The 26,038-nt window shown below is 41.6% G+C and overlaps 1 protein-coding gene and 1 non-coding gene across 4 annotated transcripts in view; one reads left to right on the forward strand and one right to left on the reverse strand.

Annotated features, from left to right (window-relative positions):
- CTCF (CCCTC-binding factor) overlaps positions 1-24,696 on the forward strand; it is a 48,427-nt gene extending 23,731 nt beyond the window's left edge. For 2 of the 3 annotated variants that reach the window (XM_058707466.1, XM_058707467.1), the window contains 10 exons: positions 3,461-4,250; positions 4,623-4,793; positions 8,323-8,456; positions 9,842-9,962; positions 10,874-11,023; positions 15,678-15,838; positions 16,372-16,554; positions 17,102-17,237; positions 21,823-21,984; positions 23,162-24,696. In XM_058707466.1, the coding sequence (XP_058563449.1) occupies positions 3,470-4,250; positions 4,623-4,793; positions 8,323-8,456; positions 9,842-9,962; positions 10,874-11,023; positions 15,678-15,838; positions 16,372-16,554; positions 17,102-17,237; positions 21,823-21,984; positions 23,162-23,346 (2,184 nt within the window). In that variant the 5' untranslated portion in view covers positions 3,461-3,469 and the 3' untranslated portion in view covers positions 23,347-24,696. The remainder of the gene's footprint in view (positions 1-3,460; positions 4,251-4,622; positions 4,794-8,322; positions 8,457-9,841; positions 9,963-10,873; positions 11,024-15,677; positions 15,839-16,371; positions 16,555-17,101; positions 17,238-21,822; positions 21,985-23,161) is intronic. The other variant, XM_058707468.1, reaches the window with a different exon arrangement.
- TRNAQ-UUG (transfer RNA glutamine (anticodon UUG)) lies at positions 14,723-14,807 on the reverse strand. The gene has a single exon. It is a non-coding gene; the product is annotated as a tRNA-Gln (tRNA).
- Positions 24,697-26,038: the final 1,342 nt, after the last annotated feature.

A 26,038-nucleotide genomic window follows, 5' to 3' on the forward strand; every position in this document is an offset into this window, starting at 1 on the left:
TTTAACTTTTTTTTAGAGAGCGAGCATGAGTTGGGGAGAGGGGCAAAGGGAAAGAGAGAGAATCTTAAGCAGGTTTCACACTCTGTGCGGAGCCTGACACGGGGCTCATTCCCGTGACCCTGGGATCATGACCTGAGCCAAAATCAAGTTGGATGCTCAACTGACTGAGCTACTCAAATGCCCCTAAAGATTCTGTTTTTTAAGTGATCTCTGTACCCAACATGGGGCTTGAACCCATAACCCCAAGATCAAGAGTCACACGCTCCACCAACTGAACCAGCCAGGCATCCTATCAATAACTTTAAAAAAATCTTCATGTGCTTCCTTTTTCAGATTTCTCTAAATAAGCTACTATACTTTGATAATCTTTAAAAAATGTGTTCTGGAAATAAATGTAAGCCCCTTTCTAGTGGTGGTGTCCTCAGAAAGGTTTGATAAAACCTAGAAAGCATGGCTGACTCAAGCAAAGAGGCAGAAAATTGGGGAGTTGGGTAAGTGTAAGTTTGTTCTCTGTGTGTTGTGTGGCTAAGAGAAACTGAGTAGAAGCAGAGCCAAGTCCCTGGAGGAAGAGAAGAAATGGATCAGAACTGCCAAAGGGGTGACAACAGCTAGCAGAGCACAGTCCTTACGGAGTGGGAAGAGAGACCTGGTACAGCCTATTAGGTTAGTTATTGATTCAAAGGAGAGACTCCCGTCTCATGGAGGTCTCATGGAGAATATTAGGTAAAGTGCTTGAGGGGATGCATTCAGTTTTCTAAGCAGTATTTGGGAGAGGCTAATACTTTGCTACTTTGTGCCTGATTTTTCTCTGTAAAAACAAGCTGCTGCTTTAGTACCCTGAGTAGAGGCCCATGTTCAGGAACCTTATGCCATGTGTTTTTTTCACAGTGAGAGAATACTCCTGTCAGCTCAGCTCCCTGGCAACACAATTGGTTTCAATTTGTACTCCTTTCTACCACTTCTTCTACTTGGTTTATAATTCCAGTGATTTCTTTTAGGTTAGACTTATTTACAAGCAAGTTTTTTACAAGTTATTTATATTTAAAAGTTCTCGAATTCAAGGCAGAGAGGGGATGGATTTTTCTGTGTCCTTCAGATTGTTGTGTGCTTCACAACCCAACAGAACTTAGACATTAAATGTTTTCCTTCCACTAGTTTTACCATTAAAGATATCTAAATAGCCTGGGGTTGTGTGATGAGCCTCTGACAGGGTCAGCATTAGCATTTATGGCTTATGAATTTTTTGTTCTTTGTACTTTGGTATTTTTCCCAAGAATGGTGCCAAGGTAGATGGGCCTTTTCTCTGTTCCCTAATGCCAGCATTTAGAATTATCCCATCCTTGTTGGGGTACTAATTTTGGGACATTATTGACCTGAAAATTCTCTCTTAAAATATCTGTGAATAACGATGGTATAAATAAGTGCTTCTCAAACTTTAGTATATGAAACCACTTGGAGATCTATTAAGTTGCAAATTCTGCTTGTGTGGAGTCCAGGAGAACCTGAAGAGGTGCCTGGCATGGCTGGCTCAGGTGGAAGGACATGTGACTGTTAATCTCCACATTTGTGAATTCGAGCCCCACATTGGGTTGTAGACATTACTTAAATAAGTAAACTTTAAAAAATAAATAAAAATAGGTAGTAACTCTTTGAATGCAGGACCAAGCCTTACCCATTCTCCTGTAGTGTTTGTATTGCCTTACGGGTGGTCCTGACTGCCAGCATGGGTACAGTGTTAAGGTACCCAGACAGAGAATTGGAAAAATGTGTCTGTAATAGAAGTAGCAAAAGCTTTTTGTGAGACTAGGGCAAGAATACAAAACACTTTAATTTTGAATTAAGCTTATATATGTGGGTTTTGTTAAGTTGGATTATTGTTATGAATTGGATGATTGTTCAGACCCATTTTACTCTTAGGTATCTGGGTACTTTGAGTATTCACAAGACTTAAGAGCCAGAAACTATGAATTAGCTGATTTTTTTTTCCATTAAAAAAAATTTTTTTTAACATTTATTCATTTTTTGAGAGACAGAGCATGAGCAGGGAAGGGGCAGAGAGAGAGAGGGAGACACAGAATCCGAAACAGGCTCCAGGCTCTGAGCTGCCAGCACAGAGCCCAACATGGGGCTTGAACTCAGGGACCATAAGATCATGACCTGAGCTGAAGTCGGACGCTTACCCCGACTGAGCCACCCAAGCTACCCCCACCTTTTTTTTTTTTTTTTTTTTTTTAATGTTCAGTTAACAGTTGAGTACTTACCAACCTAGGCATAGTGCTAAAGAGTAAAAACTACTTGTTATACATGGTCCCTGTCCTCAAGGAATTTGTGGTCTTACAGAGGAGAGAGGTACAATGAATGTCAAGTTGATGGTATGACACAGGAGGTAGTGTTGTGTGGACAGTCAGGACCGTAGGAGTGTGGATCCAAGGTCTGATTCTGGCTCCAAAAAAACAGTGAGAAAACACTATGACATGGAATATTTTCTAAGGTAGAATTTAGCTAAAAATAGCAAGGCCCTCTGCCAGTGTTTTTATTAATAGATACAGGAAATGTATAAGATGTAAACTAGATTTGTTAATAATTCTTTAGTATCATCAAATACCCAGAGTTGGAAAAAAAAAATACCCAGAGTTAAATCTAATTGTCTCATGTCATATTTTTTTTAAATCATTTGTTGGTTGGAATCAGGAATCAGGATCCAGAGAAGATCCATATGTTGTGATTGACTGTTGGATTTTTGTTTTGTTTTTGTTTTTGCTTTTTCTTTTTGTTTGTTTGTTTTTGGATTGCTATGTTTTCTTAAATCTCTTACATCTATCAGGGTTTCTCAACCTCAGCACTATTGACATTTGTGAACCAATAATTCTTCATTGTAGAGGACTGAACCTGTGCATAACAGAACATTTAGTAGCACCTCTGGCCTCTACCCCTAGATGCTAGTAGCATACCCACCCAGTAGTGACAACCAGAAATGTCACCAGGCCTTGCCAGATGTCCCCTGAGGGCAAAGTCACCCTAGGTCCAGAACCACTGAGGTGTAGATTCTTCCTCTATCCTTCCCATTTTTTGTGTTGGTGATTTATTTGCAGAAGAAACTGGGTGGTTAATCCTGCAGTTTCCTTCAGTCTGGATTTCACTGAGTCATCCCTGTAGTGTAATTTAACATACTCTGTCACCAATTTCCTGTTAATTGGTGGTTGGATCTAGAGGCTTGATTAGTTTTGGATTTTTTGTTTTGTTTATTAACAAGATTGCTTCATATATAGGTTGTTCTTCCATCAGGAGACACATGATATCTGTTTTGTCTTTTTGTCATATTAACAACTGTTGATTTCCTAATTCACTTGCCAAGGGTCATTTTGTTTTAAAATGTATTTATTTTCATTTGGACAAATTTTACTTTAAATGACAATCTGTGAAATAAATAAATAACAACCTGTGTTCTCCCTTACTAAAGGAAGGGGAAATGGAAGGTGAGGCGGTTGAAGCCATTGTGGAAGAGTCTGAAACTTTCATTAAAGGAAAGGAAAGAAAGACTTACCAGCGACGCCGGGAAGGTGGCCAGGAAGAAGATACTTGCCACCTACCCCAGAACCAGACTGATGGGGGTGAGGTGGTCCAGGATGTCAATAACAGTGTGCAGATGGTAATGATGGAACAGCTGGATCCTACCCTTCTTCAGATGAAGACTGAAGTAATGGAGGGTACAGTCGCTCCAGAAGCAGAGGCTGCTGTGGACGATACCCAGATCATAACCTTACAGGTTGTAAATATGGAGGAACAGCCCATAAACATAGGAGAGCTTCAGCTTGTCCAAGTACCTGTTCCTGTGACTGTACCTGTTGCTACCACTTCAGTAGAAGAACTTCAGGGGGCTTATGAGAATGAAGTGTCTAAAGAGGGTCTTGCAGAAAGCGAACCCATGATATGTCACACCTTACCTTTGCCTGAAGGGTTTCAAGTGGTGAAAGTAGGGGCCAATGGAGAGGTGGAGACGCTAGAGCAAGGGGAACTTCCACCTCAAGAAGATCCTAGTTGGCAAAAAGACCCAGATTATCAGCCGCCAGCCAAAAAAACAAAGAAAACCAAAAAGAGCAAACTGCGTTACACAGAGGAGGGCAAAGATGTGGATGTGTCTGTCTACGATTTTGAGGAAGAGCAGCAGGAGGGTCTGCTATCAGAGGTTAATGCAGAGAAAGTGGTTGGTAACATGAAGCCTCCAAAACCAACAAAAATTAAAAAGAAAGGTAAAATTAGTTTATCCATTAAACTCTCATAAAGTCATTTTGGGATAAAGCATATATAACACGGTGTACGCAAATTATTTTAAAGTAAATGGATTTTTTTTTTTTTTTTTTTTTTTTTTTTTAAGATCATGAGGTGGGTACCAATCCTTTTAACCAGTCTAAAAGAGGTTTTTCCAAATTGAGTACTTTTTAAGTCCTGAAGAAGACAAAGAAGTAAATCTATTAGTGGCATGAAATAATTCTGATTTAATATGACTTAAATTGGATTTAGTTTAAAAAAGCTAATGAAATTTATTTGTAGAAATTTAACATTAGGGTTAAACTTAACACTTTGAAACCCTGGAACAAGTAAGTGTTTTATTTTGCACATAGGTGTAAAGAAGACATTCCAGTGTGAGCTTTGCAGTTACACATGTCCGCGGCGTTCAAATTTGGATCGTCACATGAAAAGTCACACTGATGAGAGACCACACAAGTGCCATCTCTGTGGCAGGGCATTCAGAACAGTCACCCTCCTGAGGAATCACCTTAACACACACACAGGTGCTGGATATGAATGTTGGGGGCTGCAGCATAGCAAAGTTTAAAACTTGGGTTTTAAGTATCCTCAAAACTGGTTCTAGTGGGAAGTTAAAGAAGAACAACTTTTGTTCTTTCTTATGCTGGTTTGTTTGTTTTAAATGTTTATTTTTGAGAGAGAGAGAGCATGAGTGGGAGAGGAGCAGAGAGGGAGGGAGACACAGAATCCAAAGCAGGCTCTAGGCTCTGAGCTGTCAGCGGAGAGCCCGATGCAGGGCTTGAACTCATGAGCCATGAGATCATGACCTGACCCGAAGTTGGACACTCAACTGACTGAGCCACGCAGGCGCCCCATTTCTTATGCTGTTTTGTAATCCTGATTTATTATAAGCAGATGAATTTATAGGCAAATGTAAAGAAAATTTAGTGGAAAATAATCCAAATTATATAAGGATAGTGATCCAGAAAAGCTGATCTATGATAGTTAATCTGTAGTATTTCCTGAAGAACCTCACCATTGCATTGCTAAGGTTTTAACATCAGTGACAAAGAATGACCCTGAAAATTCCCAGGCAACAATTGCCAGGCACTGTAAGGACAAACATTAAAAATAGCAACAAAATCCTACCTTGGTAAAAACCATGGTTTCTGGTTGTTTCGCCTCAACAAAGGTAAGTAATTCAGAATTGCAGAATGGAAAGTTAAAGGCATTATTCTAGCAATCCAAACATTTCTTCATTTGTGCTCCATATATACTTTAATATTCTAGTATTAGCTTTGTGTTGGCTATGGTTAGGTTCCAGGCATCATTAAAGTTGGAGGGACAGTGTGCTGGAGCTCTCTTTAGGGTCTTTTCTGGGCTTTTTGCTCTTTCTGTTTTGGCATTTGGCTGCAAGTGCTAATAGAAACTTCTCTCACACGGTTCTTCATGCAGAGTAGATTTCCTCTCCAGATTCTCCACCTAATATGGCTCTTGTTTTTGATTGATGTACTGGTTGTTTGTTGAGCATGATCAAGTTGAGTTTGCCCTGTAAGCAGTATGCTGTGCATTAATATATGTTTTGCTAATATGACCTGGTCACTTTTCATTGTCCCTGCTTTCTACTCAGACACTTGATGATATGATGTATTTAGTAGTTTGAAGACACTACGAAAGTGCATATGACTAGATAAAAGTGTATGGCCCCATAATAGGACCTCCTAAAATGGGAATGCTTGATGTAGACTGTGTGTGTCATGGTCTAGTCCTCAGCTTTGAAAATAAGAGTGTGGTATGTCTGGTGCTCAGAGCTAATTTGGCAGAACTAATTCATACTAATCAAACCCTCAGCGGTCAGATGCATATCAGAAAATCAGCTTACAGTGAGGAATACACCTTTTCATTTTCTGGATGCAGTTGTATTGCTTTCTAGGGGACACTCTTACCTATATTGAGATGATGTAGCAATTGACAGGTGACTTGGTGAGCATGGGCCCTGAGCATAGGGACATAAGCAGCCAGGTGGTGCAACTCAATGAAAATCTCTGTTGCACAGCAGTGTCTACTTCTTCCCTAATTGCCATGCTGTGTCTACCACTAGCAGGCCTCTTTCTGTCCCCTAGATAGTACTAGGTAAACATTAGAAATTCTTGGTTTTCAATTCACTTTGTCCTAAGAGAAATGGATCCTGCTTTCCTCCTCTCATTAATTGTTGTTCTACTTACCTATCTGTGCTGCCAGACTATATTTTTCATAGAGAGAACTCTATCCTTCACTCCTACATCCTTAGTGGTACTAAAGAAGCAAAATGAGCATGTGAACATTCATTGGAATTTCTTGGAATTTTTCATTACTGTCATACTTTAATCACACTTCCTCTTGTGGGTTCTCTCAATCTCAGAATCATTTCTGCAGGTGGGTAGTCCTATTCTTTGCATTGTAATTCTTCTTAATACCACTCTCAGGGGAAGTCTTCCTTTGGTTTTGGTGTTTGGGGTTACCTTGTTGTCACCCCTTACTTGCGGTGCATAATTACAAATGGTTCCCAGTTTTTGAGTAGTGGTTTATGAAAACAGCACTGTTTTCTGCTGTCAGCTTATCTCTTTATTGTCATTATTACCTGGGCATATTTCCAATGCTATATTTAGAATATAAATGACTAGAAAAGATCCATTAAAGTAATCAATCAGTTATGTTATGGGTCTACTATGTGGGAACATCTTAAAAACAGTAAGAGTCTTCCTTAAAAAAAAAAAAAAAAGTAAGGGGCACCTCGGTGGCTCAGTCAGTTAAGCATCTAACTTGATTTCAGCTCAGATCATGATCTCACAGTTCATGAGGTCAAGTCCCATGTCAGGCTCTGTGCTGACAGCGTGGAGCCTGCTTGGGATTCTTCCCCCACCCCCACCCCACCCCCCCCCGGCTCATGTGCACACATGCCTTCTCTCTCTCTCTCTCTCTCTCTCTCTCTCTCTCTCTGTCTCTGTCTCTCAAAAATAAATAAACATTAAAAAATTAAGAAATGTAAGTTTCCTTCAGTAAAAGGAAAAAAGAAAAAAAATGTATTAGTTTGTACAAATGTTTAAATATTCTACGAATTGACATTCAGATCACATAGTATTAGACATTGGATGTTGGAAAGTGATCTGTTCAGGGGTGTCAGGCTGGCTCAGTCAGTAGAGCATGTGACTCTTGGTCTTGGGTTGTGAGTTCAAGCCCCATGTTGGGCATAGAGCCTACTAAAAAATAAATGATCTATTTAAATCACATAAAAGGCAGTACTACTTTTTAAAGCCTTTGATAAATTTCTAGATTTATCAAAACAAATTTATATAGAAAACAAGCTATTACATATGTGAGGTTTTTTTGTTTTTTAAGAAAAAAGTATCAATATGGACAGCCCTTTGGCCCTGTGTATAGTCACAATATAGTAAGATTTGATGTGCAAAGGAATCTTGGGTCAAGTAACTATTAATTCTGTGGCCTGTACTTGACAGAACATTGAAGTTTATTTATTTAATTTTCTAATGTTTATTTTTGAGAGACCGAGCACAAGAGGGGGAGGGACAGAGAGATATGGAGACATAGAATCCAAGCTGTCAGCACAGAGCATGACGCGGGGCTCAAACTCACTAACCGTGAGATCATGACCTGAGCCAAAGTCAGACACTCAACTGACCGAGCTACCCTGACTCCCCACAACATTGAAGTTTAAAAGATGTTCTGTGTTGTTGTTTTTTTTTTTACCAAGAGTTGAAGCAGACTTGTGTTTTTATTAACTTTTGATCCATAGTGATCAGAATTTATAAACTAGGGATAAAAAATTTTGTATTCAAAAGCATCACTCACATGGATAATTAAGAGAAACTAAATGTTTGGCACATGTTTCCAGTATTCTGGGGTTACTGTTAGAAAGTCGACCAGGCCCTCCCATAGCTTTTGGAGCTACTCTCAGGCTGGTACAAGATTGTTGAGATGACCAGAGTTCAACATCATGCAGTTTTGTGTCACATGTTGAACTGTCATTAATTGTGCCCTTGATCTTGTCTTCCTTTTATAACTTACTTTCCCTAGGTACTCGTCCTCACAAGTGCCCAGACTGTGACATGGCCTTTGTGACTAGTGGAGAATTGGTGCGGCATCGTCGTTATAAACACACCCATGAGAAGCCATTTAAGTGTTCCATGTGCGATTACGCCAGTGTAGAAGTAAGTGTTCAGCTCCTTGTTGGTTCCTGTCTTAAGACCATGATTCTAGTATAAGGATAAAAACTAACCAAACTGACTTAAGATGAGATAGAAAATCTTACCAGATTATTAACACTCCCACTCCCTTTCCCCGGCACCAAAAACAAAAAAAAAAAACTGTCATGAGTGTGAAAGATTTACCCATTTTTAAAAAAAAGCATTAGTTCCACATGTTATTACAGATACGTTCTACCAAACATTAAAGAAATAAATAACTGCACCTAGAGTATTTAAAAATAGAAAATTTTATCTCCTTTACTATTTGAGGTTATACTGTTACCAAAACTGAGTAAGAATGCGACCAAAAACAAAAGGGTATCTTTTTCTCACAGAAAAATTAAATTACTAAGTAAAATTATTAACCAAATTTAGTGTAATATATTATAAAAATAAGTGATTATGAGATAGACTATATCTAAAATGCCAGGATAGTTGAACATGAAGAAATTACTGGTTTGTGCTATATTGAGAGGTTAAAGAAAACCATATGATCATTTCTATAGATGACTGAAAAACTAAAATTCATTATTTATTACCATTTAAAGTCCTAGCAAGTTAAGAGTAGAAGAAAATGGCTTTACTATAAGGAGTGTATACCAGAAACCTATAGTCAATCCATCCTAGTTAACTCTGAAATATTGGGAGTATTCCCATTAAAATTTGGAACAAGACATCTCTTCTTACCGTTACTGTATCAAAATTGTATTGGAAATCCTAGCTAAATAAGAAATGAATTATAAATGGAAAAACAAAAAATGGTATTTGTGGCAGACATATTTGCTTACATAGAACATCCAAGAGTATTAGCTGAAAACTTAAAACAGAGTCCATTTGGATGGCCAGATATAAGACAAATACACAGAAGTCAGTAACTTTATATGATCAATAGTAGGAAACAGGTTTACATTCTAATAGCAATAAAATCATTTAGGGGTAAACTGAACAAAAAAAAATCTGATACTTCTGTATCTGTGAGGAAATTATCTGTAAATAAGCATAGATTATTTAAACTATTAAGGAAAATTTCAAAAGTGGAAACATATATAGAAATAGATAAAATAGGATAATACACCCCCCATGAATCTATCCCCCAGCTTAAATAGTTACATAATAACCAATCTTGACTCATCTGTGCCCCATCCATTTGTTTACCCTCTTCCTTTGGACTATGATAAGGATTTGAGAGACAAAGGTTACAAGTAATGAGGAAGAAATATTATATTTTAGGCTTTTTCTGTATTGTGAACTTCAGTGCCCAAAAGCTAAGCTTTTGTGCCTAGCCCACAGCACTCACATTACAATCAGTGTTAACAGAAGTAAGAAGTTTGATTGCTCTCGTGTTTCAGGTCAGCAAATTAAAACGTCACATTCGCTCTCATACTGGAGAGCGTCCATTCCAATGCAGCTTGTGCAGTTATGCCAGCAGGGACACATACAAGCTGAAGAGGCACATGAGAACGCATTCAGGTAGGACATCTTCCCTTGTTGTGTTGATGAGCTGCTTTTCAGTGGATTCCATGCGACCCTGTGAACCACCTCACGCCCCTATTCTTTTTTTTTTTATTTATTTTTGAGACAGAGAGAGACAGAGCATGAACGGGGGAGGGGCAGAGAGAGAGGGAGACACAGAATCGGAAGCAGGCTCCAGGCTCTGAGCCGTCAGCCCAGAGCCCAACGCGGGGCCCGAACTCACGGACCGCGAGATCGTGACCTGAGCTGAAGTCGGACGCTTAACCGACTGAGCCACCCAGGCGCCCCTCACGCCCCTATTCTTTACCTGAATAGAAACTAGCATGAAAGTAATGGAATTAACAGATGCTTTTCTGGAATATCTTCTGAATTCATTGCTCTGAATATACATTGGAGAATGGAAAGTTTCACTATTAGAAGTCGTCTGGGTCGAATCCCTAATTAGCTCATTCAGTTTTCCCCGTACTATCTTTTTTCTAAAAGAGAAAATCTTGTAGGGGCGCCTGGCTGGCTCAGGTGATAGAGCACATGATTCTTGATCTCGGGGGTTGTGAGTTCGAGCCCCACATCAGGTGTAGAGATAATTTAGAAAGAAAAGAAAGAAAAAGAAAAGAACTTGTAGGTCCTCCTGTCATCCATCTCCTGCCCCCCAAAGGCAAGCCTTGTCATAGGAACTGCTCTCTTTCTCATGTGAATGACTCTGGTAGAGCTGGCAGAGCAGGGGTGGTGGCAGCAGTTTGGGACTTTTCCATCTCTCAAGACAGGTGCAAGCCATGCAGTGGGCCTGAGCCGTCTGGGTAGTACCCAGAGATTCTCTGTGGCTTAGCTTTACTGCCTCCTGAATTACCCTCCAATTAAATGGTAATATTCATTTTGTCTAATTTGTTCATTCTGTATTTTCTTTTAAGGGGAAAAACCTTATGAATGTTATATTTGTCATGCTCGGTTTACCCAAAGTGGTACCATGAAGATGCACATTTTACAGAAGCACACAGAAAATGTGGCCAAATTTCACTGTCCCCACTGTGACACTGTCATAGCCCGAAAAAGTGATTTGGGTAAGTAAATGAAAAATATTTTTGAGGATGTGCAAAAATATGAAGATCATAAATAACTTCCTTTTCTGATTCATATAAGCTTTGTGTATATGAATGGCCTGCCACTTAATAAAAGCCATTGCTGGGGCTCCTGCGTGGCTCAGTTAGTTAAGCATCTGACTTCGGCTCAGGTTGTGATCTCATGGTTTGGGAGTTCGAGCCCCGCATCGAGCTCTGCACTGATGGTAGATGTATTGCTCCTTGAATATTATTCTTCTAAATGTTTTTATATTTAGGTAAAATGCTATACTTTACAAAATATCTTTTACTTTAACTTTTCTTTTTGAGAGAGAGAGAGACCAAGTGTGAGTGGGGGAGGGGCAGAGACAGAGGGAGACACAGAATCCAAGGCAGGCTCCAGGCTCTCAACTGTTAGCATAGAGCCTAACACAGGGCTTTAACCCAGGAACTGTGAGATCACGACCTGAGCCGAAGTCAGACGCTTAACTGACTGAGCCACCCAGGTGCCCCAGCTTTGTTTTACTTTTTAACTCATTTGATCTTCACAACAACCATATGAAGTTACCAAGGCATATGTATTTTAGTATTATAGGTGATAAACTTGATGCTCCAACAGGTATCTTGAGCAGAGCTGCTACACAACACAGCTTATAATGGCAAGCTGGTCTTGAGTGCTCTTAAGAGCCTCTAGTTCCACTGAGGAACATAGAAGTACTTGGGTCATATCAGGAGCATACTGAGCCATAGCATAAACATGCCCTATCTTTCTGCAACATTGGTTTTACTCAAAGATTTTATGTAAAGTTCTATAATTTAGCTGGTGTCTTAAATCATTTTTGTATTAACATGACCATATTGAGCAAAATGCAGACTAACGCACATTTTTTCAAGTTGTAAGATTTTTAATTTTTTTAACATCTAACATTCATTTTTAAGATGAAACCACAAGTTTGGAGCAGAGGACTTTGGGCTCCACATAAGACCCATGTGTCATGTGTTCGTCCTACTCTGCTGTTAAGAGGACTTTGTTGCAAAGATGTAAGAGGCACTGTCCTCTGATAAATGAGTGAGTTTTTCTATTCTTATGGTACAGAAACCAAAATCTAAATTAATAATATCTCATGGCAATGTGTGTGAGCTACTAGGCCACTGTCTGGATTATTCAAAAAACATTTTAATGTTTATTTTTGAGAGAGACAGCATGAGTTGGGGAGGGGCAGAGAGAGAGGGAGACACAGAATCTGAAGTAGGCTTCAGGCTCTGAGCTGTCAGCACAGAGCCCGACACGGGGCTCAAACCCAGGAACTGTGAGATCATGATCTGAGCCGAAGTCAGACGTTCCACTGACTGAGCTACCCAGGCACCCCCTGGATTATTCAATTTTTTAAAATTACTCACTTTTATGATATAAATAAATATGTTGGATGTTTTATATTTGCATGATACCCCTTAGGCCCTACATAATTGCCTAGGAGCTGTCAAATAATAGTTATTTCCCAAAACCAGTCCCAAAGAAGTTTGTGTTCCCTCTTCAAAGCAGGCCTGATTTCACACTAATATGCCATAATTAAAATTTATCACTTTGTAGGGCACCTAGGTGGCTCAGTCGGTTAAGCATCCGACTCTTGATTTTGGCTCAGGTCAGGATCTCACAGTTCATGGGTTCAAGCCCTGAAAAAGTAAGGATCGAAACTCCCAAATTCCTGTTATCAAATCTGTAAGCCAGTGTGCATTCATCTTCTCATTTCTCATTTGCTGCAAGAGAGTTGGCATCACTCCTCTTGTTGGTGGCCTGTCCTTTTGCCTTAGTCTTGATCCTACTGTCTTGTCTTCTTTGCAGCTTTTATACCATCCTGTACCACCTCCTTACCCTCATCTTCACACTTTCTTTCCTATCTTTCCCCTCAACTCTAAACACGCTTACATTTCTCCTGTCTTAAAAAAAAAAAAAAGAAAAAGTATTGGGGGCACCTGGGTGGCTCATTCGGTTGGGTATCCAACTCTTGGTTTCGACTCAGGTCATGATCTCACGGTTTATGAGTTCAAGCCCTGTGTTGGGCTCTGCACTGACTGGAGCCTGCTTGGGATTCTCGCTCTCTCCCTCTCTCAAAATAAGTAAATTAAAAAAACCTTTTATTGAAGATTAAAAGGAAAGAAAAAGTCTTAGGGTGCCTGGGTGGTTCAGTTGGTTTAAGTTACTGACTCTTGATTTTGGCTCAAGTCATGATCTCAGTGGTCATGGGATTGAGCCCCACGTTTTGAAGCCTGCTTGGGATTCTCTCTCCCTCTCTCCTTTGCCCCCTCCCCTGCTCACATCCTCTCTCACTCAAAATAAATAAATAAACATTGAAAAAGGAAAAGAACAGGTTTTCCTCCTCTAGGTTTGACTTTTTTTTTATAGTCTCTAGTTTTTCCTGTTAGAACATAATTTGGGGGTGGGGCACCTGGGTGGTTCAGTTGGTTGAGCGACCGACTTCAGCTCAGGTCATGATCTCACAGTTTGTGAGTTCGAGCCCCGAGTCGGGCTCTGTGCTGATAGCTCAGAGCCTGGAGCCTGCTTCTGATTCTGTGTCTCCCTCTCTCTCTGCCCCTCCCCCACTCATGCTCTGTCTCTCTCTGTCTCAGAAATAAATAAACATTAAAAAAATAATTTAAAAAAAGCATAATTTGGGGGTGACTGGGTCGCTCAGTCGGTTAAGTGATCGACTTTGGCTCAGGTCATGATCTCACTGTTTTGTGGGTTCAAGCCCCACATCAGGCTCTGTGCTGACAGCTCACAGAGCCTGGAGCCTGTTTCAGATTCTGTGTTTCCCTCTCTCTCTGACCCTCCCCCACTCATGCTCTGTCTCTCTCTCTCTGTCTCAAAAATAAACATTTTAAAAAAATTTTTAAACAAAATTTGGAAATTTTTGTACACAGAAACTTCCTTTTTTTTATTTAGTTTTTGTGATAAGAACACTTAAATAAGACCTACCTTCTTAGAAAATTTTTTTTCCTTCTTAGAAAATGTTTAATATGTAATAGCAGTATTATATGCTGGGAATTCAGGGCACCTGGCTGGCTCAGTCAGTAGAGTATGCAACTTGATCTAAGGGTTGTTAAGTTCGAGCCCCACGTTAGGTATAGAGATTACTTAAAAATACAGTCTTTAAAAAAATTTAACTATGGGAATTACGCTGTACAGTAGATCTCTAGGAGTCATCTTTGGTTCATTTATTTTATTTTTTTATGTTATTTGGGTGTTTAGGTTTGACTCTTGTCTCTTTCTCTGCCAGCCCTCATAAAGAATTCTGTCCCTCACAGTATTCCCTTCCTCAGCTCCTAATTTCCGTCCCATCTGACTTATACCCTATTGTGTAAAGTGACTCTTCCTAAGATCAGTAAGAACACCGCATTGCTGAATGCAGGGAGCATTCTACTTCCCATGTCTCTTGATCTCTTAAGAGTGTTCTTCATAGTGGACTGTGCCATCCTCCTTAAAACACTTTCTTCCTTGGCTTCCGTGGCACTATAGCTTGTTATCTGTCTTCTCTATTCCTTCTCAGCCTTCCGTTGTTTTAACCTCTTTTCCTCCCACTAGCATTACCTGTTAGATTTTTTTTTAAGTTTATTTATTTATTTTGAGAGAGAGAACCAGCAGAGGAGAGGCAGAGAGAGGGAGACAGAAGATCCAAACGAGGCTCTGCACTGACAGCAGAGAGCCCAACGTGGGGCTTGAACCCACAAACCATGAGATCATGACCTGAGCCAAAGTCAGATGCTCAACCAACTGAGCCACCCAGGCACTCCTTACCTATTAGATTTTTTTTTTTTTTAACCTAATAGATTTCTTTTTTTTTTTTTTTTTTTTAATTTTTTTTTTTTTTTTCAACATTTTTTATTTATTTTTGGGACAGAGAGAGACAGAGCATGAACGGGGGAGGGGCAGAGAGAGAGGGAGACACAGAATCGGAAACAGGCTCCAGGCTCCGAGCCATCAGCCCAGAGCCTGACGCGGGGCTCGAACTCACGGACCGCGAGATCGTGACCTGGCTGAAGTCGGACGCTTAACCGACTGCGCCACCCAGGCGCCCCTAACCTAATAGATTTCTTAAAGCAAGACCCTAACTCTTCTTTTTCATTCTTTTTGCCTTAGTGATTTCATCAGCTCCCATGGTGTAACTCAAATCCTAACAACTCCAGTTCATACTCTGAATCTTTCCTTTGAGCTAGGCTTATCTAGCCCTTGCCATACCTATCCCTACTTGGATATCATTGGCATCTCAAATTTGACATATCTAGAACTGAAGGTCTGAAAGTCCCCTCAACCCCCTTTCCCCAAAACAAACAAAGGGCTTCAGCCCTTTTCCACTGTTCCTTGTCTCAGCAAATGGTTATACCACCTACTTGATTTTCGAAGCCAGGAACCTGGAGATCGTCTCTGACACCTACCTTCTTCCTTGCTCTGTATTTGGTCACTAAATCCTGTTGATTTCACTTCCTGAGTCTCTCAACAGTTCTCCCTGCTCCTTCCAGGCCACCATCTTCTCTCACCTGTCTCTCTCCTCCTTTTAATTCATTTTCAGTACAGCAGCCAGAGTAATTATTTTCAGAAGGAGAAAAAATGTTGTTTGTGGTTTCACAAGTTAGACTGGGCTTTGTGTTTTGTTTTCAGGTGTCCACTTGCGAAAGCAGCATTCGTATATTGAGCAAGGCAAGAAATGTCGATACTGCGATGCTGTGTTTCATGAGCGCTATGCCCTCATACAGCATCAGAAGTCACACAAGAACGAGAAGCGCTTTAAGTGTGATCAGTGTGATTACGCTTGCAGACAGGTAGAGACCTTCATAGTTAGAAAGCAGTTGATTCCCTGTCAGTGTCAGGTTTTATCAGAGGGTTTTTATATTCCTTGTATGGTGGCTGTTTTTAAGGATGGTATTTTCAGACTGATGTATGAGGAATGTCACCAAAGGTTTCACTCATCAATTTTATCATCTCAGTCCCCAGCTGATGTTTTATTCTGTCATAGCTTACCTCCCCCTCAGGCCAAATACTGGCTGCTTTCTCAGAACTGCGGGAATTAAGTCCAGGACTTGAGAAGAGAGAAGAATCTGTTCCTGGGGCCTATTGGTTGGGGGAGATCAAGACAAGCAGCCCAGGAGGGGGGAGCATATCTATACTAGAATTGATGGAAGCAGTTTTATACCCCAGTAAAGACAACTTTATCCTCTGGACAGGTAGTTTTGAGCCTAGATCCTTCAGAGAGAAAGGCCTGTCAACCACATGCATGTAGGTTGTGGCTAGTATAGCAGCCCTGTGACAGGCTCTGAGGCCTCCCCCCCTCCCCCCCCCCCCCACCTTCTTTCAGGAGAGGCACATGATCATGCACAAGCGCACCCACACCGGGGAGAAGCCTTATGCCTGCAGCCACTGCGACAAGACCTTCCGCCAGAAGCAACTCCTTGACATGCACTTCAAACGTTATCATGACCCCAACTTTGTCCCTGCAGCCTTTGTCTGTTCTAAGTGTGGGAAAACATTTACACGCCGGGTAAGAGTCAGAACTTTATTTCCCTTGTTGTGGTTCTTAATACCATGTTCTTGATTTTCCACTGAGGTTATAAGCACAGAGATGCCTTATCATTTGGAAAGGGCCACTCATCCCCACCTCCAGGTTCTCTGTGCATGTGTGAACCCTTCTGCTGAACGGGAACTCAGTATCTGTGAATAGATCTGTCCTGGATCTTCCGTTAGAGCCATTCTGTACAGGACAGGGAGCTGGTCTGATCTCCCATGTTCCTCTTGTCTGCAGGCTGCTGAGCCCCTGTTCAGAGGATGCAGCCTCCTCTTCTGACGGACTTTTCTTTGTCTCCCTCTCGCTCCCTTCCTTTCCCCCCTCCCTTTCCCCCCTCCAGAGGGAGGCCATTTCCCCTGAATGAGGAGAATATGTTTAGAATGTGCTTAGTAACACATACTAGAACATTTGGACTTAATATGGTTACCCCAAATTTTTATTTATTAAGCTAAAATAAGAGAACATCTAATTCTGATATCAACTTTTTTAGTAATATGAATGAAGGTTTTATTTCTTTTGTTAGAATACCATGGCAAGACATGCTGATAATTGTGCTGGTCCAGATGGCGTAGAAGGGGAAAATGGAGGGGAAACAAAGAAGAGTAAACGTGGAAGAAAAAGAAAGATGCGTTCTAAAAAAGAAGACTCCTCTGACAGTGGTGAGTACCTTGTTTCTTGATTTAGTTACACATAGAGATTTTGGTGCCCAGCTGCCAGTACATTTATGTAGGATGTGCTGGGATATAGAGATAGGCCAATCACTCTTACTTTCTGTAACCTCTAGTCTTCCTAATGTGTGTATGGTTTTTTGTGGGGTTTTTTGTTTTGTTTGTTTTTGTTTTTTGGGGGTTTTGTTTGTTTGTTTTTGAGGGAAAGAGAGCTGGGGAGGGGCAGAGAGAGGAGAGAGAAAATCCCAAACAGACTCCACACTGTCAGCGCAGAGCCTGATGCGGGGCTTGATCCCATGAAACTTGAGATCATGACCTGAGTTGAAACTGAGAGCGGACGCTTAACCAACTGAGCCACCTAGGCGCCGCCCTAATGTGTATATTTTTACAGCAGCAGTTAGTATGTTTCTGGGGCCATTTTTTTTCTCCTGGTATTCCATTGCTTGATAATGTCTTATATGTTATGTGTTCAGTTAAAGCCAAAGCAAAATTAATATCTTGACTCAGTTTACTCAGATTAGTAATATTCTAAGGCCAGCAGAGTTTCTTTTCTATGTTCATAACTTTTACATTTAGGAAGCTGGTCTAGATTTGAGCAATGAATCTAATGGACGTGAAGAAGGTTGCTTAAGCATCTTGACCAACTTCTGGTTTGACTGCCTGTGTCAGCCTAGCCTTGAGATGTGTTGATCAGATCCATGAAGGTCAGCCTTTCTCTTCCTACCTTAATCTCTGAATTTTAAAATGTAACACTTTGCCTATTTTCCTACCGTTGATGCTTTCTGGGGTGTTTTTGCCTTTCTAGTCATGAAATCCAGGTGCTCTGGTATGGTTTTGAGGTGCTAGAGTCATGAAGAGGGAGGGAGAACAAGAGTGTCGGTAACATAGGAGTCACATTTGATTGTACACACTTTTTCATGGTGGTAGGCTTTTTCAATGTGGATACTTGGACTACTGGCCAAGTAGTTGAGAATGCACATTTGTGACTAAAGATTTAAGTTTTTTATGGTAAAAGATGTATGTAAATGGGTTTTGTTTTGGGGAATACACTACCCCAGAAGCACCATCGGACTGGAAAGATTATAGATGGCGCCTTATGTGTTTCTAAGGCTCTTCATTTTGTCTTTTGCATGCTTGTTAGAAGTAATGGGGAGTGGGGGCAGCTGGGTGGCTCAGTTAATCATCTGACTTTTGGTTTTGGCTCAGGTTGTGATCTCACAGTTTGTGGGTTCAAACCCCACATGAGGCTCCACACTGACAGTGCAGAGCCTGCTTGCTTGGGATTCTCTCTCTGCCCCTTCCCCATTCAATGTGCACGCGCATGCGTGCGCTCTCAAAATAAACAAACTTAGGGGGGGAGAAGCTTCAGTAATAATGAGGAGGGATTGAAATTTTTGAAGGTTGAACATGTTTGAGAACTTCAGTGAATTTATTGATTTTATCTAAAACTTGCTTATGAAAGTACTGATTTTTTATATTTAGAGCTGTAACAAGGTCCTTTTTAGTTTTTGTGTATTTTGTATATTTTAATAAAGCCTTTACTTTTCTGTTTAGAACTTTTCTGAGAGATTATTCATCCAGTAAGCATAAGAGTAATTTATTTTTTGCTGTCTTTTCTAGAAATCTATTTTAAGCATTATCTTCATCACTGGGTTTTAAGTAAACATGCCTCCTTTAAAATGTCGGTTTGCTTTAATCTTTATAAAAGCATACCACCCTCAGGGCACCTGGGTGGCTCAGTCGGTTAAGCGTCCGACTTCAGCTCAGGTCACCATCTCGCGCTCTGTGAGTTCGAGCCCCGCGTCAGGCTCTGGGCTGATGGCTCAGAGCCTGGAGCCTGCTTCCGATTCTGTGTCTCTCTCTCTGACCCTCCCCCGTTCATGCTCTGTCTCTCTCTGTCTCAAAAATAAATGAACTCAAAAAAAAAAAATTAAAAAAAAAAAAAGCATACCACCCTTGGGGCACCTGGGTGGCTCAGTCAGTTGAGTGTCCAACTCTTGATTTCGGCTCAGGTCATGCTATAACTGTTTGTGAGTTTGAGCTCCGCATCGGGCTCTACGCTGACAGTGTGGGGATTCTCTCTCTCCCTCTCTCACTTCCCCTCCTCTGCTCACACACTCTCTCTCTCTCTCTAAAATAAATAAATAAACATCGGGGCGCCTGGATGACTCAGTTGGTTAGGCATCGGACTTCGGCTTAGGTCACGATCTCACCGTTCCCGAGTTCCAGCCCCACATCGGGCTCTGTGTTGACAGCTCTGAGCCTGGAACCTGCTTCAGATTCTGTCTCCCTCTCTCTCTCTCTGCCCCTCCCCTCTTCCCCCACAGTCTCTCTCTCTCTCAAAAATAAAATAAACATTAAAAAAAATTATAAATAGGGGCGCCTGGGTGGCGTAGTCGGTTAAGCGTCTGACTTCAGCCAGGTCACGATCTCGCGGTCCGTGAGTTCGAGCCCCGCATCAGGCTCTGGGCTGATGGCTCGGAGCCTGGAGCCTGTTTCCGATTCTGTGTCTCCCTCTCTCTCTGCCCCTCCCCTGTTCATGCTCTGTCTCTCTCTGTCCCAAAAATAAATAAAAAACGTTGAAAAAAAATTAAAAAAAAAAAAATTATAAATAAACATGAAAAAACAAAAACCCCACACCACCCTTTACTGAGAATCTTTGTGGGACCCCTTTGTTTGGCTAAGAAATGAATGAATGGACTCTTGGGAGAAGCCAGGGGAAGTCACAGGCTCCAAATGCCACCAGAGATCCATGGGTAACCTTGAGCTCAAGGATGTCTGTAAGTGCTTCTAGTTGCAGAGCCTCCTTCTGCCACAGACGTTGGCCCTTAGTCTTCTTGGTGATGTGCACCATCAGCCTCACTCCCTAATTATGTTTCACCAGAGCATCTTTCAGCTAAAGATTTTACTGATGGTTCCCAGTAGATTTCTGCCATTCCTCCTTTGGCTTCTGCACTGCTGGCTTGTAGAGCACAGTTTGGGTCTGGGCCTTGTACCCAGTGTCTTTGTATCCCGCCCCCCCAGAAAGTCAGGGCCTTCCATCCCTTTGCTGACCAAGGCCACAGTCATATTTGTTCTCTCCCAGAAGTTCTGCCTGCAGAGATTAACCAGCAGAGTCTACTGCTATTTTCAAGGCTTTTTGCCAAAATCTCTCCAAGCCAATAAGCCTTTGACCCTATTAACCTTCTTTGTGTGGCTTTCTCCCCCAATTCTGAATGAATTTGTTTGGTTTTCTAGGCATTATGCCAACTTAGGCAATAGGGGGCTTGAATAAGTTCAACAGGGAAGCATCTTGTTCTTGACACACTGCCACATACCAATGTATTCCCCACATTTTCACTTAGGATTTGACAAATAAGGCATTTTGTCCTGAAGATAAAGCATTTAGTCTTTGATCTCTAAATTTAAATGTCTGGACCCAGGGGAAGATTGTATAACCTGTGCTTCTGAGAGGAAGGCAGGGAAGGCGCTTTGTGTGCTGTGGTGAGTGGGGAGGGGCAGCAGGACAGCCCCAGACAGAGGCCAGAGGTGAATTCTGCCTGCTGCAGTTCAGCCGTGCCTTTCAAATCACTTGGCTTCTCACTTTTTCTATAAAATGAGGGTAACACCTCTTATTAAATGAAGTAATGAAGCCTGAATGGAATAGTGGAGAATTTAAAAACTGTGATCTGTGGTGTAAATAAGAGCTATGTCTGTGCTAGAGAGTAGAAGTTATAGAGCATGGTTACATGTGTTGTTAGTTCAGTCCTTTTGATCCTCAAATCACCAGTAAGTGTAGAGATCATACAAGGAAACTGGGATTCACTGTGGTAATTGTCCCTAGTAAGGGACACCTTACATACACCTAGTAAGATATGTGGGATTCAAAGCCATATCATCAGGCTCCTTGTCAGTATTCTTTCTATAATAGTCCTGTCTCCTTTTCTGTGATCATGGCATCAGAGAGAAAATTAGAGAGTTAAGAATGACCCACTGAATCTGACATAGCTGGGAATTAAGTCCAAAAACTTGGCTTTAAAAAAAAACACATCAATAATAGTCCTAAAAGAATTCTTCGCTGCTTATCCTAATAATAGGACACCACAGTGCAATAGGAAGTTATGTCTTGCTCTCTGACACACACACACACACCTGCCTCTCAGAGATAAGCAGGAGCACATCTTCAAGGGTCTGTCTCAGGCTAAGTGTCCTGCTTTGTCCTCATATAATAGAGGGAACGTATGTTTTCAGCTTAAACACTTTTTTTTTTGTCTATCTAGCATATGATGGAGTTGCCTGTTAAGAATTTGAAACTCAATATTCTGATGTCTACAGCTAAAAGAAAAAAGTAATATCCAGTCCATATAAAGTATGAAGAGTAGTCTTCAAGCTGATTTGCTTATTAACTGGACCACAATACCAGTTTACTCTGTCAATGTTGATAGCAAAAATCCTAGCAAAAGCATTTTTAAATGGATTTCTATTAAAATAAATACGTAACTAGACATAACAGAATATGTGATATGTGTGTGTCATATTTTTCTTCCACCATACTTCTTCTTGCCCCACCACCTGTTATTCCTGATTTCGTGAGAAGAAAATGCTGAGCCAGATCTGGATGACAATGAGGATGAGGAGGAGCCTGCTGTGGAAATTGAACCCGAGCCAGAGCCTCAGCCTGTGACCCCAGCCCCACCACCTGCCAAGAAGCGGAGAGGACGCCCCCCTGGCAGAACCAACCAGCCCAAACAGACCCAGCGTAAGTTACTTGTCTCAGTTCAGTAGGCTGGCATCCTCTCCCAGCATGTGGAGGAGCCAGATGGGTCCTTGTTTTGGGGAAAGATAGGAACTAAGCCATGAGAATAAGTTAAGGTCACACCCTGAACAAACTCTCAGGAAGCAGTTGTTTAGTTTTTACTGGGTAACACCTGAGGAAGATGCTAGAGGCCTCTTCTGCTTCAGTGAGAAGTCCAGAGTAGAAGGGTACTCGTGCTGTACAAGATAGGTACTGCTAATGTGGTAGGGGTTACAAGACCATCACAGTTAGAGTCAGCTGGCAAAATTGATGTGGCAATGAATATAAAAGAGCTAAATTTTAAAGGATGGAGGGATAAAGCAATTTCTGTGCTGAGATTGTTCCTCCTAAGAATTCCAGGCCTTTGGATTCAAGTGCTCGCCTTCTGATTTAAGAGAGGACGCAGAGGAGGTATTTAGCCTGTACCCCACATCACAAGTGGCAGTGGGCAGCAGTCCTGTATTGGACACTGCCCCCGTGACAGCAGGCTCTGGGGGACTCAGGCCTCTATTCTACTCATTGCCTGGATACCTGAAAGCTGGTGGGGTTTTTTTCCTTAACAAATGTAAGATTTAATCTTTTTTTTAACGTACTTCCTGAACCCCATGTATAGATGTCTGTCACAGGAGAGTGTGAGGTTGGTTAACTATAGGTCCTGGGAACTGCTTTGCCTACACATACTTGAGTGAAAAAACTGGTGGAGGGCCCTGGGTGTGGGAGACCTTCAGAATCAGGAATGGCATGTTCTCGCTAGAGGCGGGTCGCCTCTAACACAGTCCTGCATCACACACAGTGTGAGGTATTCTTCGTCATGTGCTGTCTGCATCTTTTGTTTATCTTGCATTGGTGTAAAGCTCAACTTTATGATATAAAGGAAAACTAAGGCTTATAATATGTAATTTGGAGGCATATAAAGATGAATGCCTTTTGTTCACTGATGGTTTCTAGAGTATTGGGGATTTTTGAATGGCCACATTTTAGGTCATTGAGCCTTTTTTTTTTTTTTAATTGGCTTTCTCTGTGTTCTTACTGAGGCTTTCCTGCATTGCTGATATCCACTTAGTGTCAAGTCTGAAAGGACCCTTGCAATCCTCAGGGGCTTTAATGGAGCATTTGTTTTGTTCATGCTCTTTCTTGCCAGCAACAGCCATCATCCAGGTGGAAGACCAGAATACAGGTGCAATTGAGAACATTATAGTTGAAGTAAAAAAAGAGCCAGACGCCGAGCCCGTGGAAGGGGAGGAGGAGGAGGCCCAGCCAGCCGCCACAGACGCCCCCAACGGAGACCTCACGCCTGAGATGATCCTCAGCATGATGGACCGGTGATGGCAGGGCGTTGCTCATCGCCAGGACTGCTCTGGGCTGTGTTTAAACGGCCTGCATCTTAATTTTTCTCCCTCTTTCTTCTTTTGGCTTTGGGAAAAGCATCATTTTACACCATTTTACCAAACATACTGAGAACTAAAACTTCAAGGATGATGTTAGAAAAATGTGATTTAACTAGAACTTGCTGTTTGATGTTAGCAAATCATGGAATGTTCTGAGTCCCTGAGGGTTTACTGTGAAGTGCTGAGGACAGTGTTGATGCCTGACTGGTTTTCTTAGACGGAAACAGAGACATTGAACCCTCTCTCTTGGCTATGGTAAACCACTCCAGAATGGCCACCAGGTTTCCCAGAGTTCTAGGTCTTCTTCCCAGGAGAGTTTTTAATTGTAAATGCAGACTTGGGAAGGACTTACACTTTTAAACTGGTTTTTGCTTCTGCTTCTCCCTGACTCCCTTTGCTCGGAGCCAGCTGCACACCAGTAGTACGGCATGCTGCGATCGGTTTCTGTCCTGAAGGCTTTGCCTCTTTCTTGGCAGAGTTTCTGGTATGGTCAAGCTTGTAAATAACTTTTTTTACATTTTAATCTTTTCCATTAATTAAGAGGTTGAAAAGAAGTGCAGTGTAAGAAAACCCAGCATTTTAATTACTTGCAAATTAAGTCACCACAGACTCTGTAGTGTGTAAATGTTGACGAGGAATTGGATCACAATCATGTAGCAGAACGGCACCCAGACTACTGCCGCTAGTGATGGACACCCACGTGGAAGATCGGATTTCCAGCCCATGGAGCCAGCATTTGAACCTTGTACAATTAACTTTCAGTTATGATTTCCCATCCACATTTTCTTTGCTCTGTTTGTAGCTGAATTTTGTGTTTTATAACTCCTCTGTTCAAGCAGAAGGATGATTATGAGTGGGTCACAGCAGCCCTTAAAAGCTGGGCCAGAAAATTTCACTAGGTCAGTAATTTAAACTTTGGATCTGCAAAAAAAAAAAAAAAAAAAAAAAAAAAAAAAAAAAAGTAATAATAATAATGTGAAACAAAACCAACTAAAAAGTGATTCTTGCACATGAACTGTCACATGTTTAAAATGTGTTTTTTAGAGAGCCTCAGTCTTGCTGATTTCAAACACTTTTTTCTTCTGTGTATTGCTTTTAAAAGAGCCATCAGTTAGCTATCAAACTCTAGGTTGATGCATTTTGTACTTAGCTGTACTGTGTGATATTTTTCATTATTTTAGGACACCAACATGAGACCTGTAATAAAATATGTAATGGGGTTGAAAGCTGGGGAGGAGGACCTACTGCTGTACAGCTAATAAATCATAACGGATTAACAAGTGCTCCAGATACTCCGTCGTGTGTGATCTCTGCCTGATGGGGGCCCCACAGGGCCCACACTCCTGGCCTCAGGCAGTGCAAGCCTGGTCACCTTTCAGAGGCAAGCTCTGTACCACAGGATGGCCACTTCCTCCCTAGCACTTAGGAGATGATCTTGGTAAATGGTTGGATCGAGTGCATCCTGTCACAGGTTTTAACTCCCCAAAGGTGTGTGTGAGTAGCGAGGTGTGGATGGACTGCTATCAGCCCCCATGGTCCACCTTAGGAGTGGGTTCCTACGGCAGGGGTAACCACAGATGTTAGAGAAGGGGCTCATGGGAAGTTCTGCACTCTGGATCTCCGCTCACTGAGGGCTGGGCTCACTTGAGCCCAAGTGCAGGACAACAGAAGCTGGGCCCAGTTTGCTCTAGAGAGGCTAATTTGGGAGGGGGAGACACATGTAGTCTAGTCACCAGGCTGCAGGGAGAGAGACTCAGATGGCGTAGCTTGTTAAGCACTGCAGGAGACAGGGTGGAAAGGGAGTTGGAATAGGAAGTTGATGCATTAGTGAAACATCTTGATGCTGCTGGCCGTTTCTGGGCAGATAGCTTTGGCAAACCCATTTTAGGTAAAATCTTCAGCCACTAATTATAGGGCTTTTAAACCAGAATCCCAAATTAGCGGTTTTCAGTGAGAAGTAACAAAAGTTGAGATGTGTGTGGCCTTTGGCTGCTCATACTGTCTACATAGACCCGTCTCCCAGGAAAACAGGTAGCTGAGGCCTCAAACTCTGAGCCTTGCAGTCAGTTCCTTGGGTCGAAAGTTGTCAGAATATTGAGTCTCTGTCATGCATGGGCCAACCCACGTGGGGGCCAGAGTACCCCCTTCCAGAATTGTTCCAGTGGCCATAGAGTTTTGTAAACTTTCTTGGTGTTTATGACAAAATCTCTGCAGAACAGTGAGGCCTTTATCTGTATTTTCAGCATAGCTTTTTCTCATTGTGTACATTCAAATTGAAAGTGTAAAGTATGTTTGGGATGGGGAGGGGGCAAGAAAAGTCACATTCTGATGGAAGAGACGCTGAAAAGTGATTCCTCATTGCATAGCTCATGATGTATCCTGTGTGAGTCCATTATATACATACAGTCTTATACTTAAAATATAAATTGGGACACCTGGGTGGCTCAGTTGGTTAAACTTCCAACTTTGGCTCAGGTCGTGACCTCACAGTTTATGAGTTTTGAGCCCCTCGTCAGGCTCTGAGCTGACATCTCAGAGCCTCTGCTTCAGATTCTCTGTCTCCCTCTCTGCCCTGCCCTGCTTGCTCTCTCTCAAAAATAAACATTTAAAAATAAATATAGGGGCGCCTA

This window comes from Neofelis nebulosa, chromosome 17 (genome assembly GCF_028018385.1).
Source record: "Neofelis nebulosa isolate mNeoNeb1 chromosome 17, mNeoNeb1.pri, whole genome shotgun sequence".
NCBI lineage: Eukaryota > Metazoa > Chordata > Mammalia > Carnivora > Felidae > Neofelis > Neofelis nebulosa.